The sequence below is a fragment of the Eleginops maclovinus genome, chromosome 15, assembly GCF_036324505.1.
Source record: "Eleginops maclovinus isolate JMC-PN-2008 ecotype Puerto Natales chromosome 15, JC_Emac_rtc_rv5, whole genome shotgun sequence".
Taxonomy (NCBI): Eukaryota; Metazoa; Chordata; class Actinopteri; order Perciformes; family Eleginopidae; genus Eleginops; species Eleginops maclovinus.
Window position 1 is genome coordinate 7,464,729 of NC_086363.1, and position 15,560 is coordinate 7,480,288.

The following is a 15,560-nucleotide window of genomic DNA, read 5'->3' on the forward strand; positions in this document are numbered from 1 at the left end:
AGTTAGTTTTATTTTATTCAGTGTGAGTTTTACAGGCTTTTAATAGGCACAGAAATGTATACGATTTGGGATTTTTATGTGCTACATCCCAATGTGTGATTCCACATTACTTGAGCACCATTAAATGGAAATTCCTGGAAAGTCCGCTGCTTCTAGGAATAGATCCAAGAGTGCATGTGTGCTCAATGCAATGTGTGACCAGCTATCTGCAGCTCATGGTGTGGATTTAAAGCGTGCCTCCTGAGTGTACTTCCGACCCATCACACACACACACACACACACACACACACACACACACACACACACACACACACACACACACACACACACACACACACACACACACACACACACACACACACACACACACACACACACACACACACACACACACACACACACACACACACACACACACACACACACACAATCCTGGGTGTGGAAGGTGCGCTCTTTATCACTGTGACATTTCCATTTAGCACGCAGCCCAAGAGCTCTTGCATTCACATCCATGTTTCCTGTGCCCCATGCTGGGACACAATACCAACCACTTAACATTTAGCAATGGCAGATCAGCCTCAAATTCTTCCACTCCCAATGCGGCCATGGGAAAGCTCATTATTTGTATTTGATTTAGAGGGACAAGAGTTATGAAGGGCCGCAGCCTGCTACCAAGGAAGCACGGGCTTACTGCTGGTTTATGGGGCACATTTAGGAACAGTTGTGTCTGTTCTAAACTTAAGTGTTGAGCTGCAGTGAATGCAAGTTATGAGCAGAACCAAGAGACATGTGCAGAGAGTGGTTCCCAATGTGGGGATTGAGACCCTCCCTGCCAAAAAAGGGCTACCAAGATAAGTATGAAGGGGTCAAAACATAAGGGATAATGAAGATCAGAACACATTTCTGTCCAAAAGTTATAATAGTTGCCTTTTGATACAAGACAAAAGACATTACTATTGTTCATAACACGGGTTTTCCTAACTCAATACTTGTCAGGAAATCCTAAAAGTCATAACAAGTCTTCCTATGTCTTATTTTGTCCTCACAGTAGCTCCAAAATCAAAGATATTCAAGCAACAATTACTCAAGACAAACTAAATATGAAATATTTAATATATATTTGAAAGAATGAGCACATTTGGACAACTCATCACAACTCATGAAGTTCAGGAATCCCTGCCACATACTAAAATGTATTTAAGAAGCAAATTACTTAGCAAAAGGGACAATTTACACAATCATAACAATTCAACATTTCTGTTTTGATGCTGTAGTGGAGTAGTAAGATAGCATCCAGCAGCAGGACTTTCAAAACAGAGTTGGGCCTGCTTGTGGTTTGTCTATCCTAAGGAAGACATATCTTGGGCCTATATAAAAACATTTACGACTTGTTGGACATCATGATGTCAGTTGGGAGACTCTTGACAGTAATTTATGAGCAGACATTAGTTCAGTCACCAACCAAAGGGAGCTCTCATGAAAACTATGTTGGACTTCACTGTATCTCACCTCGGCTTTAATGTAAACCAGATGTGACGGATGATGACTTTTCTCCACTCTTTCATTTTGCTACCGACGGATGCTGACCTGGGGCGTCCCGGCTGCCCGGGGTCCCTGTCGGCCTGCCGCCTCTCCGCTGCAGAGTTTAACGCGGTGATTAATCACACGCAGCGGCGGACGTGCTGTGCTCAACACGGCCAATCAGCTCCATGAGAGCGGGGGAGCTCCAGCGGACACAGAGAGCACTTTGTGCCGGGGAACACAGCTCATTGTCCGCTGCGACGCCAGGCCCGGTGGGCAGACATGAGGCTGGACTTTGTGCGGGTGTTTAGACAACCTAGGCTAAGGCTTCCGAAAACCGCATGTGTGCCACATTTCCCATTTCATATCCTGACTTGATTACCAGGATTACTCGGGATTGGGATAACCTGGTTTGACACTTTACTGCTACTGTGATCAGGTAAAGATACTCCACAAACAACAAGCAGACAACAAAAGTGTGTAAGCAAACTAATTGACAGATAACTTCTTCACGTTGGCCTGTGAGCGAACAAGAGTGAGATTTTTCTTCTGCAGTTTATCCCCTCAAATGGTCTCTACCGCCCCCTACAGATCACCGTGCATATTGCCAGCTGTGCAAATCCAAATCTTGTTTTTATGCTAAACAATTGAGTTTAACTATTATAAAACCCAACCCTATAAAGAACAAACAACCCACTGTTTTATTACACTAAATACTGATAGGATAATACTGAAAAAATGTAGGCTTGTTATATTTATTTTGGACAGCACAAAGTTAAAAACAGATTACCACCAGGCAGAAAGTAGTTGTAAAAAAAGACACAAAAAGTAGTAAAAATCCTTTGTTTTAAAGTATTATAATTTAATTCGTCATTAGTTTTAGTCATTTTATATAAAGTTAAATAGTTATATCGAGTTACTTAACTGAAAATGAGTTTGTACTGTAAAAGTGGTTAAATGCTCCAAAACAACAATTAAGTAGACATTGAGTTGTTTTTGTTTACTGCTGTTTACAGGGTCAAGAATAAGAATTGAAGCTCAAGTACGTTTTTCTTGAAAAAAATACACAATACAATATAATGTCATTATTTATATTTGCACTAAAATATAGTTTAGTATTTCTTATGCAACCTAAGAAAAGACATTCCTTCCTAGAATCACTTTAAACTAGAAGGGCCCCTCAGAAAGAACATGGTCATATACTTTAACGTTTGGTGAGTTCTGCCTTGGCCAATGCTACGCCATTCTACCAGGTTTAATGCAAATAGGGTCAGTGGTTGTTCTGTAATCCTGCTGACAAACAAACTGAAAATATAGCAAGTGTTTAAAACCACTCAGTGTAGTCATGGTAATGAGTATGAAATATAGTGAGGTATGTTTGAGTTTGGGAGGGCTGCAGCAGGATAATTCCTAGTTTCACCCTTTGGCTTGCAATATACAATTATGGTTGTGTCATATAAGAAGGCATACAACTTATCCACAACACAGTATGCTGTGGTATGCAGTGCATCATATGCTTCTGTAGGAAGACTTGCACGGATAACTACTGATGTGATCATTCCAAGGACAGTTATAACTGGCAGCCTGGATGCTTAGGGAGCCTAGCCGATCAAGAGAGCTGTCAAAGAGGCTTTTCATTGGCTCTGCAGGAAGCTCGACAGCAGTGTCACCGATGGGGACTCTTCAGTCTGGCAGACATACAGGCGGGCAGCGCCGGGTGAGCGCCTTGGCATTGGAAGTGGAGCCGGCATTCTGGTGGAGCAGTGGCTGGCACCAGCAGCAGGCTGGGAGATCACACACACACACACACACACACACACACTGCCACACTCCTGCTGAGGAGCAAACGGAGGCTGGCAGGGAGGGCTGCTCCTGAAAAGCTGCCGTTGTCTGTTGATGGCTTTCATGTGAATGGGAGCCTTAATAGGCGTTGTGTGACGACTCTCGCTGCACGCTGAGTACGGAGTGATCCTCCTCTGTTGGTATATTTAATTAATAAGCAATGTTTGAAGGCCACAATGCACTTGGAGGGACAACACAGTGACTCCTTGGTGGCCTTGATGCTGTTTGTTTTTCAGTCATACTCTAACTCCCACTGAGGTGACCACATGAGCTGGGAGGTGCTGACATTTTTCATAAACTATTTTCTCTCATTGTAAAAAACCCTTTAAAGGTCTACCAGCGTGCTGTGGCTTTCAGTTATGATACTGAGAGGGTACGTCGTCCTCTACCTTTTGTCAAACTAAATAACTGTTATTGTGAGCAAGAATGTTAGGCAGATAAACATGTAGGAGAAATTAATCATGCACAGATGAAGTCAACTGTCAACAAGCGGCTAAATAAAGAACACACTTGTTATTGTAATGTTTAAATTCAACAGTCTTGTTTTTCCCTACAGGATTTGGAATGAGTCAGCTTGGGAAACATGTAAATGTATGGGTATATATTCAAATAGAGCACCATATTTAAGATGCAGGTCCTTTTTTGTGCATTTCTCATGATGAAAAGTGACAAGTCAAGAGGATCTGCAAATTTCACACAAAGAACATCTTTCATCTTTGTTTAAAGAAGTACAAAAATAACTGATATTGTTTCGTAAGTGTGTTTCATCCCCAAACTCACATGCTTTGGGAAATGGATGCATGAAATGCTCATTCAGACTATTTTTAGACAGTGTTTACCCAGGCTGTGCCAAAATGAGCCTATACTAAACAGTGTCAGATTTACATATGGACAGGCAACACACATCTTGATATTATTGTACGGACTTATGTTGCCCCCTGGTGGAAGTTATAGGCATAAGCTGCTGTAATGTGTGCATACAATGAAGAAATATGTAGAAATAAATATTATTTTACAATACAATGGCATTGCTTTTAACCACAGAATAACTGCAAGATAGATGAGGAAATCAATCTTGAAACGTTTGAGCTAGCGCAAAAAACATTTTTAAACAAAGTCTACGGAAAACTGGCTTGTTGGAAATCATTCAAAGATAAACCAAAATGTGACATTTTAAAAGATTCAGGGTGGGATTTGTAGTCTTTATCCTTCATAGTGTGAAGTCGAGTTGCTTGATAATAGTTTGTGGAATAAAGTTGAACCCTTCTGTGCTAAAATGATAGGGTCTAATTGTTGAATGCCAAGGAAACCTTGAGTGATCAGAAACGGCACGATGCAGCGAGGAAACCCTGAGTTATCAGGACAAAGGGTAGTAGGACATCTTACAGCAAAGAACATTTTAATGGTCCCAAATATTCTGAACAACTAAGTGTACACTCATGTAAAATGAAAAAGAAATGAAAAGATATGACAAAATTCATCACATCTAGAATTCCACTCAATCTTTAATCAAGACGGGATTACAAATTCTCCAAAAAATCTGCAGTTTCAAAGGGCAAAAAGGGTAAAACTAGCTCACCTACTGAGGTCTTTAAAAACCTGTTCAAGTGTGACTGAAAACGTCCTGAACATTTAAAGGCAGGTCTTTTTTTGTCGTCATTTACAAAAAACAGGAGAACGATTGAGAGACAAATAGAGAACAAAAACAAAATAATGAACTAACTGCTGGCTTTTTTTCTCTTCAGAGAAAGAACGTCCGCTGAGGAACGACGACACTGATGACATCATCAAACGACAACAAGGACAGCTCTTTGCCACATGCCGCCTCCCGTCTGGTCCTATATACTAACTTAAAAAAAGAGGAAGGGACGAAAAGCAACGGACAAAGAAAGGGAGAAAGAGCAGAGGAGAAAAGGAAGTCCAAAGAAAAGGAGGAAGGTGAATTCTGAGGAGGTGTGTGGGGGGTGGGGGGGTGTGTGGTGGTTCTGGGTCTGAATTGGCTGACCCGTTTGGGCCGCTGTGTTGTCCTTCCCTGAGTGGGGGGCGAGGGGGCGAGGTGGGGGGGAGCAGTGGGTTATGGTCCGAGCTTGCGAGCTCTATGGGAGTTCAGTCTGGGTGTACATGTGTTTTGTGGTCTGTTCCTGGAGTCGCTGAATAAACCAAACCCGCCTCGTACTGTTCCAGTCCGCTGAGCATCGTTTCTCCACACGTCTGCTCCACGGTTCAGACGCTTTTTCGCTCCTGGTTTCCTGATTGGCACTTGTATGAAGTGGACTAGTCTAGAGGAGGTTTCGTTTCCGTTCACAGTCTGCCCCTCCTCTGGCCACCCGCTGAAGGTGAGGGGTGGCTCTCATTCATTCAATTTGTTTACAAGTTGGATAGTTCCTGTGTACAGTCTGTGCGCTGAAACTGTCCGACCAGAGCGGAGACAGCGGAGCTTCTTTAGGAACTCAGCTTGGACTTCTTCGAAGGTGGCAAAGGGTCCTCTTTACTCTCCGCTTCTTCCTCCTCTTCTTCATCGTCCTCGTCGTCATCATCGTCAGGGTAGTCCACCAGTCCCACTAAACCTCCCTGAAGAAAAGACACATCAGAAAATGAGTAATAACGGCCAGAAAAGGAAACATTAAAGGATCCATTGTCTGGATAATGGTCCGTCTGGTTTGATGGGAGGAAATACTATCTGAAAATCCAGAACATGGGCAACTGTAAATGCATGTGACCTGATAGCCATTCCTCCTGCAGAACAGCCCGGGCCTGCAGCTCTGTCATCTTTGTCTGTCTTTTTATTTTCAGTGATCGTCCTCGGTAAATACGCCCATTTTAAAACTGAATTGTTTGGTAAATAATGTGAACATGTTCCAAATGCCATTCTTATTCCCTTTCCCTCCATTTTACTCCTGTATAAATAAAACTGAAAAGTGTGAAGTCACTGGTGGTGACGAGTAGTCTTTGTGATACAAAACAAGGATGGTAGTGGGAGTCGTGAGAAAATTGAAAGTCTAAGTGTGAAGATTCCTAGTTAAAGCTTTATTTAAACCTAATTCTTTATTCTGTTCAGTTAAGAAGTGTTTGATACCAAATGATGTTTTGCTCCGTCTTTGGAACATCAGTTTTCAGTCCAATTATCTTTAGTGTTCACAGTTTAGGACTCACACCTCTACACAACTTTACTTTATCTGACAGGTACCTTTGTGGTAACAGCTGTGGTGGAGGGGGAGCTCCGTGCCCCTGAGCCCGGAGACCCTGGTGACCCCGGAGACCCTGGGTTCAGGGAGGCGGATGAGGGAGGGCTGGAGAGGCTGGTTTTAGTGGAGCCGGAGAATGAGAGCTTGAAGCTGGGGTTCTGCCTGCCCGATAAGCTCGACTTCCCCAGTACTTCTTTTTCATCTGAGTCTTTCACTGAGGGTAGGGAGGGAGTGGAGGACAAGAAATGGTCAACAAAATGCATCCTCCATAACGTGCCTTTATAAGAAAACACTTCAAAACATGTTTGGCTTTCAAAATAGCAAGTTGCTTCACTGCTTCAGTCCCCAGTTTCACCCAAAAGTATCTGTCAAAGCATTTCCATACGTACTTTTTTTCCTCTCCATGAACTTGCTTATAGGTTCCATGAGGTCTTCCTCGCTCTTCATCTTGTCAGAGGGAGGGACCACTGCTTCCCCGTCCTCGAGGTCATCCTCATCTGTGTTGAACCACATCTCCTCCTCATCCTCCAGCGTCCGTGCGTCTCGGCGGAAGCGGTGGTTCCTCAGGATGGAGCGCATGCTGGAGAGGGGGAGGCATTGCTTAGTTTAAAGACAGAATACTCAATACTCAACAGATACCAATTCATTCTGTAAGCATGTCTCCTATCTTGAAGTGAGGCATTACCAGTGCGCCCGACACAAAATGTTCCAAATAAAGGTTCAAAATGTCATCAAATGGAATGCACATTTGTTTCAGTCGAGTCCTTAGCCTTTATATTATATTCTTGTGTATAATGTCATGTACAGTTGTCATTAAAGTGATTCTAGGTCTTTGCCTTTCATAGAATGTAAACTGACAGTATACAGTCCCTACCCACATGTGTTAAAAAAAACCTTCAGTCTGCTCATTTTGTTTTTAACCCATCTGACAAAGGACGATATAATGCAGCTGTTAGTAATGTATGAATCAGTTAACAGAAATATGGTGCAAGCCCATCATTGATAGGAAAGGAGCTTCACAATAAGCATGGACTACTCCTGCTGACTTGCAGTATGAAGTGGTTGACTAACAACACAAAAACAACAGGAGCAAAGTAAAGCTTAAAAAAGAAACACCCGTCAGTGTTGGCAAGCATGAGAGTTTACGTTGCGGTAACATAATCAGTGACCTGACCGGAGAGCCTCAGTCGGAGCCATATATGAGTAACTGCTACGTTGCATAATCCCAGCCAGTCACTCATTGTGTTTAACTCAGAAACCCTAACACCACAAGGGCACATGCAACATTTGATGATGACAGAAATATAGCGGGCTTTATTAAAAACAGCACGTGTTGGTCATTTCAACAGCTTATAAATTAAAGTTAATGCTCACTTTCACACTGACTGTTTCTTTTTTTATTTGTGACAAAGTATTACCTGACTCAATAAATCATTAGAGATGGTTTAATACTTGGAAGTTCTAGTAGTAGGGGGGAGGCAGCCTTTTCTCACCTATCCAGTTTGGGGTTGTCCTGCCTCTCCCGCTGCTGCTCGTACCGCAGCTTCAGGCCCTTGAACGTTTGGACGTAGTCGACATCCTCCAGAGCTTTCCAGTAGTTCTCTACTATATGAGCTGTGAGAGACTTCACATCCTCCTAGGGGAAATGGGAGTAGCGAGAGAGAGGAGTGTAGAGACACCGTATTGGGGGGAAAGTATGGAAAGGTAAGACGAGTAGTTTAGAGTTTTAGGACAGAGGCGGAGAGGAGGAGGAGTCAAGTGTAGAGATAAGGAGAAAGGGAGAGAAAGAGAGGGGAGAACACCAAACTAATTAAAATAAATTGAGAAAATGTTGCATGCACCACAAAGGTTCACTTTTTGCCTACAAATATTAGTTGGTTATACAAATTGAACCGGCAATTGCATCCAAAATGTATTTAAAACTTCAAAGTCCATGTTGCAATTACAAGCAGTGCAGAAATGATGAAATATTAATAAAGAAGAAAAAAAAAGTGGTGTAAAAAATGACTAGCTGGCTGATGCTCATTTCACTTTCACTTGGCTAGAAGAAAAAAATGGTTAAAAGGTTCTAAACCTTTGATTGATTACTCACCACACGGACGTACTCGAACATCTCAATGATGGCGGAGTTCATGAGATTGTAACGAGAGCCGTTGTTGAGGAAGGCCTTGATGACGGGCTCGAACAGGAAGTTCCTCATGATGTAGCGATTGTAGAACTCATCCTTCAGACCAATGATCCTCCGCATGAAGCGCAGAGCACCTGGTTACAACAAGACAAAAGGAGAATATTGAGCTCAAAACAAAATGCAGTTTAAAAAAGTTCAGGGATGTAGCATTTTGTCCGAATGTACAGGGATTAAGGTCCAAAGGGATTATAAGTGACTCACAGAGAGCCAGGAAGGCGTGCTGGGAGGCAGTGAGCACCAGTACCCTCCTGAGGATGTCCTTGTTGATGATGTAGTTCTTTATGTGGTAGGTGTGGTGCTCAACACAGAACGTCAGCAGCTCCAAAATCAAGGCCAGCAACTGGGATGTTTGAAAGTCGTCTAATAAAAAGGAATGAAGGTCGTTAGCAAGCGGGACATGCATTGCAAAACATGCATTCATCTTAAAATGGTAATTAGAAAACCGACAAGTGTACACACACACACCTCGCAGGTATTCTATACCTTTGCTAGGCTTTTCCTCCGTGGTGTTGGCCAGCAGTGGAGCGGAGAGGACGTGCATACAGTGCTTGTAGAAGAAGCTCAGGAACTCTGTCTTTTCTGTTTTCTGGAAAGGAAAGAAAGGAAACCCACATTCTTTAGTAAGCAACAGGACTTCCAAAAACGCAACAATTATATTTCGTTTCAGTGCGCAACACTAAAAGCTATGGTGGATGTGCAGAGCTGTGACTCTTACTCAAGCTTGTTTTAGCTACTGGAGATTAACATGATGGCTATTTTAGAATATAACAAATGTGTCTGAACTCTGGTTTAACGGCCAATATCTATACATGGATGATATCGTTCTCTTTGGCGTGTATAGAAGGGAATGTGACACTTCTATTACAACACATACTCCCTTTGCTCCTTTTAATAACACCACCTGCTGCCCAACCCAGTGACACTGAACCGTGTTTCTGTGTCTTCAGAACGACAATAGAGAACAAAAAATAAGTTTTGCTTGATCCAGTTAACGGAACTAAGCAAGCAACAGCTCTAATCTACTGCTATTACTACTGTAAGACAATATTCAAAAGTACTTCTGGACCATTTTGATCTAAGTAACGAGTACTCCGGGTTACTGTCAGTATAAACTCACATTAGCCGTAGCCAGCATGTTCTCAGGGTCCACCAGAGTCCGCAGCAGACCCATCAGCTGCACCGCTCCACCCAGCTCTGGGTCTGTGTCACAGATCATGTGTTCTATGATCAGGTTGATCAGCAGGATGTCCTGGAAGGCCAATACATAATTATGAATAATACATTTGTTAATATCCACCCGTATTGTGGAACGATGAATATGATTTTCTGACTTGACTCTGTTTATATACTCACGTCATCGTTCTGCTGAGACTCCTGCATGACGAACTCTCGTACCATGGAGGGGTTGTACTCCACCAGATAAGAGAAAATATCTGTGGCGGCCCCACGCACCTGAACATCATCCATTCCCTGTGACATGAACATGGATAATACAGTCAGTGGATCAACGAAGGCTTAGAGTATCATAAAACCTAAACGCTAACAGGGACACTCCAAATACAGCGTAACTGCATTTAAATGAGTTTACCTCCAATGACGATAGTAGGTTGAACAGTAGGGTACAAACACAAGAACATAACCTATTGCCTGGATGCAGATAAACCTGTTAGTGTGTTGTGTTTGAAAACAAAGTATATTTGGCTGTCTAATCTTTCCTCTTGCATCTGATCCATCCTAAATCTTCTCTGTTGTAGAAGAGGCTCTGCTGAAACCACTATAACTGCGATGCAGGATGGTTTCATGTTGCACACAGCAGCACAGACAGCAACATCGCAGCTAAGCATACACACGTATACTTTACACAGCAGCACACACTGTCATCTTGCCATTTCCGTGTGTACACAGAGCGTATTCTCCTGACAGGTAATGCAACCAGGTATAATTAGATCCCCCAGTTCAACAAGTGTTGGATTTAGGAGAAGGCGTCTGATGTTAAAAACTGCACCTGATAAAATCATGACCACCTGCAGCAGCCAACATGACGATTGCTTTATTATTTTTCTGTGTGCTCAACTGTGTATGTTCAACAGTTCAAGATTGAACAATATTTGGTGTGTTTTTGTTTGCTTGTGCAAGAAATAAAAAGGCTGCGTCACGGTCATAAAGAGAATTGCCTTTACTGATGATTAACAATCTCTATTGTCCTTCACTTTGAACAAGAGATGCACACCCTAAAACACAACCATAAAACCAGCCCCTCAGTTACAATAAAGGGTATTTCAATAAAGCAGTTTAAAATCAACACGGTGTTCCTGTGTAATGCACTATCCCTGGTAACCAAAAAAGAATTGCATGGAAAAGATGCTCCGCTCGAACATCAGACTGCCATTGCTCTCATACTAACATCACTGATAATACTGACTTGTTTTGCTTTATATTTTTCTTTTAGGAGTATGCAACTTCTTTTAACTCTCACATGCAAAAAAGGGTCCTCTCAACACCAAAGCTCACAAGCCAAATTCCTTAAATGTCTAGGAAAACATGGCCAATGGACTGAATTCTGATTGAGGTTGCTGCACTCACCAGTATGACCTCTAGTGCCGGTAGAATGCCCATGTTTGACAATGTCTTGAAGAAGGCGTCTCTGTTTTGAGGTTGTAACGTTTGTGAGAATGCACAGAATTCCTTTAGGAAGTTCACCTACGAGAAAGAAACCACAACTCTGTCAAACAAGGATGGACATGAGAACAGTTTGTAAGGAAAACCTTTGATGAGAGGTCTGGCATACCAGTTCATGTCTTTTGTCGTCATCTGTAGCCTCGTCTGTTAGCTGTGCAAAGAGGTCTGTCAGGAACTTCTCATCGTCCTGACATCAAAAAGGAAGGGAAGATGAGAAGGGGGAGGATCACACAGGATCAACAAATCAGAATATTTTTTTTAAAAACTGTTGATCCTTACACTTAACTATCCTAACAAAGTAGCTGTTGATCAAGAGTATGAGTCAGATACCAGGAACAAAATAACCGCAACGATTTAAGCCACATTTCCATCCCGTGGACAAGCGCAATCTATTTGAATCTACACACTTACCATATTTACCAGAGACTGAACTAATGTTATAGTGTGACGTAGTTTTTGTCATGAACATTGCTTCAGGTTCAACTTACAACGATAATTAAAAAACATATTTTGTTTACTTGAACTATGACATTTTACATTAAAGAAAATCTACTGTACATAAAAACACAATGATGGGTTACGTTATTACATTTTTACTCTGACAGATCAGTTCCCTTCCATAATATCAGCAAATCCATTAAGAGATACTTGTTTAAATGAATATTTTAGGTAAATACACACAAATAAAACACTTGGTGTGCTCTTCTAAAGAGACTGCTCCCAGGTAGAGAAAGGTCACTATCAGTAATGTCTGTCTCTAGAACTTCACATAGCACGGTGTACCAGAGGCAACAGCATGCCAGTTTCAGTTTTCCTCTAGCGCAGCATAACTGATTTACACAACACTTCTCCATCTCCATGGAGACAACCATACATAAACACTGCTGAGTTGACACAGTACAAAAACACAAAGGTCACATGACCATAAAAGACTAGCAAACAAACTCAGACAGGGTAAAGCAGATTCAGACAGAAAAAAAACCTTGGCACAATCCCACAATTATTCTAATTTCAAGTCACTTTTCTAAGAAATTCTCTTATAGCAGGATTGTCTTTATGTGAAGGTTGTACAGTTGATATCATTGATATATATCATTTACTTTTGGAATGAGAAAGTTTGAAAAGTACCTTTCACTCTAGAACCTTATAAATGACGTCTACCCATCTCACCTGCAGCATGCCCACGATCTCCACCTTGTTGAAGAAGATGAAGGAGTGCAGGGTGGACAGCATGTTTTCCTCAAAAACAGAGGGCGTTGGCAGAACCATGTCCTGAATGTACTGCACCCGATAAGTCTGGTGTATTTTCTGACGCAGTTCAGGATCAGAGATGGGGATCACCTCCTTAAAGCGGGCTGTCTTAGTCAGAAACTCCCGATGCCGCCGTGGCTGCGAGAGTGCTGGATCAAACTCCAAACAACCAATAACGTCCATGATGCACTCCTCAGAGAACATAACCTCAAAGAGTGCAGTACGATTGAGCAGGAAGATGCCTTTAATGATTTCATACAGGTGGTGCAGTCCCTCTCTGTTCTCCAAATCCTCACACACACGGAACATTTCCAGGAGTTTGCGGATGTAGCCCTCATTCTCCACCGCCAGTGCCAGTTTCTCGCGCCGCAGTGGTGATGGGAGTGAGGATGCCACCAGCTCGGCCAGGTCCTCCAAGCGGTTCAGTTCACATGGCGGTAACTCCAGACCCGGCGAGGACATGTCGTCGAAGCGTTCCTCCTCAGACTCATCCACCACATCCTGGGTGATGTCAACTGATGGGTCCTTTCCCTGCACCTAAACAATGACACAAATGAAAGATGTAAATCACTCACAGAAACTCCCCAGGAACACCCGAACACACTTGCTCTGAATGAATACACACTCGGAGCAGACAACACACACCCACACAAAGACAAGTGCCGTTACCTGGCATATTTTCTCCCAGATTTCATCACAGCCAGCCTTCTCTTGGAAGCTGAGCGCCAGATCATAATTTTCAGCCTCTGACCATACTATCAGTGTATCCTTTCCAGAAGAAAAACAATGCAATTTACAAATCAGTGCACAGAGATAGAAAATCTATATTAAAGATGAATTAACTGCACCATACTATATACTGACCTGTTGTTTCTGGTAGGCTGTGTTTGGATTGATTTTGGACTCCAGCAGTAGGGAACCTGTCAGGTTAAAAAAGAAGTCAGCGCATTTTCATCTCATCGTCAAAGGAAGGTAAGGAACACAGATCACATACAAGTAGGGTTGCATGCATGTTTATAGTTGATACAGCTAGTCAAAACTCGTGGTTAATAGTATTGTTTACATATTGAGCAACTAAAACGTGGCTAATAGACCGTGAGTGATCTCTTAGTTGGCTCAAGACCCAGCGGACAAATCCGGCCCCTTGCTAATTCTGCTCAGTCCCACATCAAATAAGGCTCTCAATACATTTTCAGAGGCATGTACTACAAAGATAACAAAAAGAAGTCCCATGGGTTTAGGGTACCACTGACTTGTCATATTCATGCCTGTGTAACAGAATGTGCAGGTTGGCTGTATGTTCGTTGTTACTTGTCAAAATGTAATCAGAAAGCATAGTTTTGACTAAACGCCATGATGGCCATGCCGAACTTTTTAGTTAAGCCTATGTGAAATGCCAATTGGAAAAGCATTAATAGAAATCCAAGATATTGTATATATATATATATATATATAAACCATTACAACACATGTCGTGCCCATGATGTGATCATCATGTCCTAGTGTGGCCCTTACACAGGCTTTATATATATTCTTCTCCTTACCATCACTCTCTGCTCGCACCAGGAGCGACGTGCCTTTCAAACGCTCCACATATCCCGAGGAGACGTGTCCAGTCCCACGGTCATCCCACTGTCTCTCCTCATTCAGGGTATAGACTTTGACTCGACGACGAGTGTCCGTCATCCTGGCAGGTAGTTGTGACCGGTTTCCCCCTTCCGGACCTTCTTTGACTTTACAGGGTGTCTGCTTCACCTAGTAACGCCACAACTTTAATTCACTTATTTTACACCCGATCACTTCTACAATGCAGCACTATCTTAACTAGTGTCAGGGGTCAACCAGGCTGACAGCTATTTGAATGATACGACTACCCAGTAAGACGACGATTCAAACTACAATATCTGATTATTTTTAACGAGCTGCCTTCAAACTTATATTGCCAGTGTTGAAGCGCCATACAAAAACAGCCATTGTGTCAAGCTAACGACAGTCTAATTTACAGTGCGGAGGACATTGACGTTAGCTAACGTGTTAATCCACAAAAACAAGCCCTGAAAAATATTTGAAAGTCCGACCAAACAGAGGAAATGTAGTATAAGCCCCACCGTTACGACCTCTGGTTCCAAAACAATCCGCCTGTTTGTTAGTACAGTGTGTACGTTAGCCAGTTAGCTAGAAAACCTAACGAGTTAACTAGCTAGCTAGTACGCTAACTGCCTACGCTACACATATTAAACAACCATCGGAAGCAAAATGACCAAAACGGAACACCGTTAACATTATTTCACACTTGTCGACCGCAAACGTGTTGACCCTGGATCAATGTTTCCAATGGTGTCTGAATATTGCGCCAGCTAGCTAGCATTAGCTGCTATTTCTTCCCCAAGTGTTCCGCCATGTTCTGGCTCGGGGCCGCGGAGAGACCACTCTCCCCTTACTGATATTCATGCATCCCAAAAATTATGCAAACCAACAAACTGCAGTCGTATAATTAGTGAAATGTTACGCTTTACATTATAAGGCTATTTGCCATTCATTCCCGACGTCTTGTTCAGATAATTGCTAACTGCCCCCCCGTGAGTGATCAGCCATCTTGGGTCCCTTCAGAGTCGGTACGGGGTTTCCAGCACAGCAACAACAGGGCAGCCGCCACATTTAAAGAAACAGTAACACAGCAGCTCAGTAATATCCGAAGAAATACAAGAACATCCTTTCCCCTTTCTTTTAGATATGTTTTATCATCCAGCAACTCTGCATTCAATTCAACAGATAATCCAACCATTTAACAACTACACGGATCCAAATGTAGATTTGTGTCAACCAGCAATTTCTCTACTGAATGAACAGGAGCAATTTCCTCATTGTGTTATCTGTTGTATAGTCAAGAGTGG

The 15,560-nt window shown here is 42.5% G+C and overlaps 1 protein-coding gene across 4 annotated transcripts; it reads right to left on the bottom strand.

Moving 5' to 3' along the window:
* Positions 1–4,745: 4,745 nt before the first annotated feature.
* On the bottom strand, positions 4,746–15,294 carry smek1 (SMEK homolog 1, suppressor of mek1 (Dictyostelium)). Of its 4 annotated transcripts, none has more exons than XM_063902192.1 (15): positions 15,183–15,294; positions 14,211–14,421; positions 13,531–13,586; positions 13,336–13,434; positions 12,586–13,203; positions 11,525–11,602; positions 11,320–11,436; positions 10,090–10,206; positions 9,854–9,985; positions 8,938–9,322; positions 8,641–8,810; positions 8,042–8,184; positions 6,938–7,128; positions 6,551–6,762; positions 4,746–5,934 (listed from the first exon to the last, which is right to left on the bottom strand). In XM_063902192.1, the coding sequence occupies exons 2-15, from the start codon at positions 14,350–14,352 to the stop codon at positions 5,806–5,808; spliced, it is 2,589 nt and encodes an 862-aa protein (XP_063758262.1). In that variant the 5' UTR covers positions 14,353–14,421; positions 15,183–15,294; the 3' UTR covers positions 4,746–5,805. The 4 variants fall into 4 exon arrangements, with proteins under 4 accessions (XP_063758262.1, XP_063758265.1, XP_063758264.1 ...); XM_063902195.1 differs by having other exon boundaries at positions 8,938–9,096; positions 9,220–9,322; positions 14,211–15,282; XM_063902194.1 differs by having other exon boundaries at positions 8,042–8,181; positions 8,938–9,096; positions 9,202–9,322; positions 14,211–15,282.
* Positions 15,295–15,560: the final 266 nt, after the last annotated feature.

Bases quoted from the DNA above. Each gene is read 5' to 3' on its own strand.
- smek1 (XM_063902192.1), bottom strand. From the start codon at position 14,352: ATGACGGACACTCGTCGTCGAGTCAAAGTCTATACCCTGAATGAGGAG. The intron at 10,207-11,319 runs GTGAGTGCAGCA...TTCATGTCACAG, and splicing joins CGGCACTAGAGGTCATACTG to GGAATGGATGATGTTCAGGT. The intron at 9,323-9,853 runs GTGAGTTTATAC...TTTCCTTTCCAG, and splicing joins ACATGCTGGCTACGGCTAAT to AAAACAGAAAAGACAGAGTT.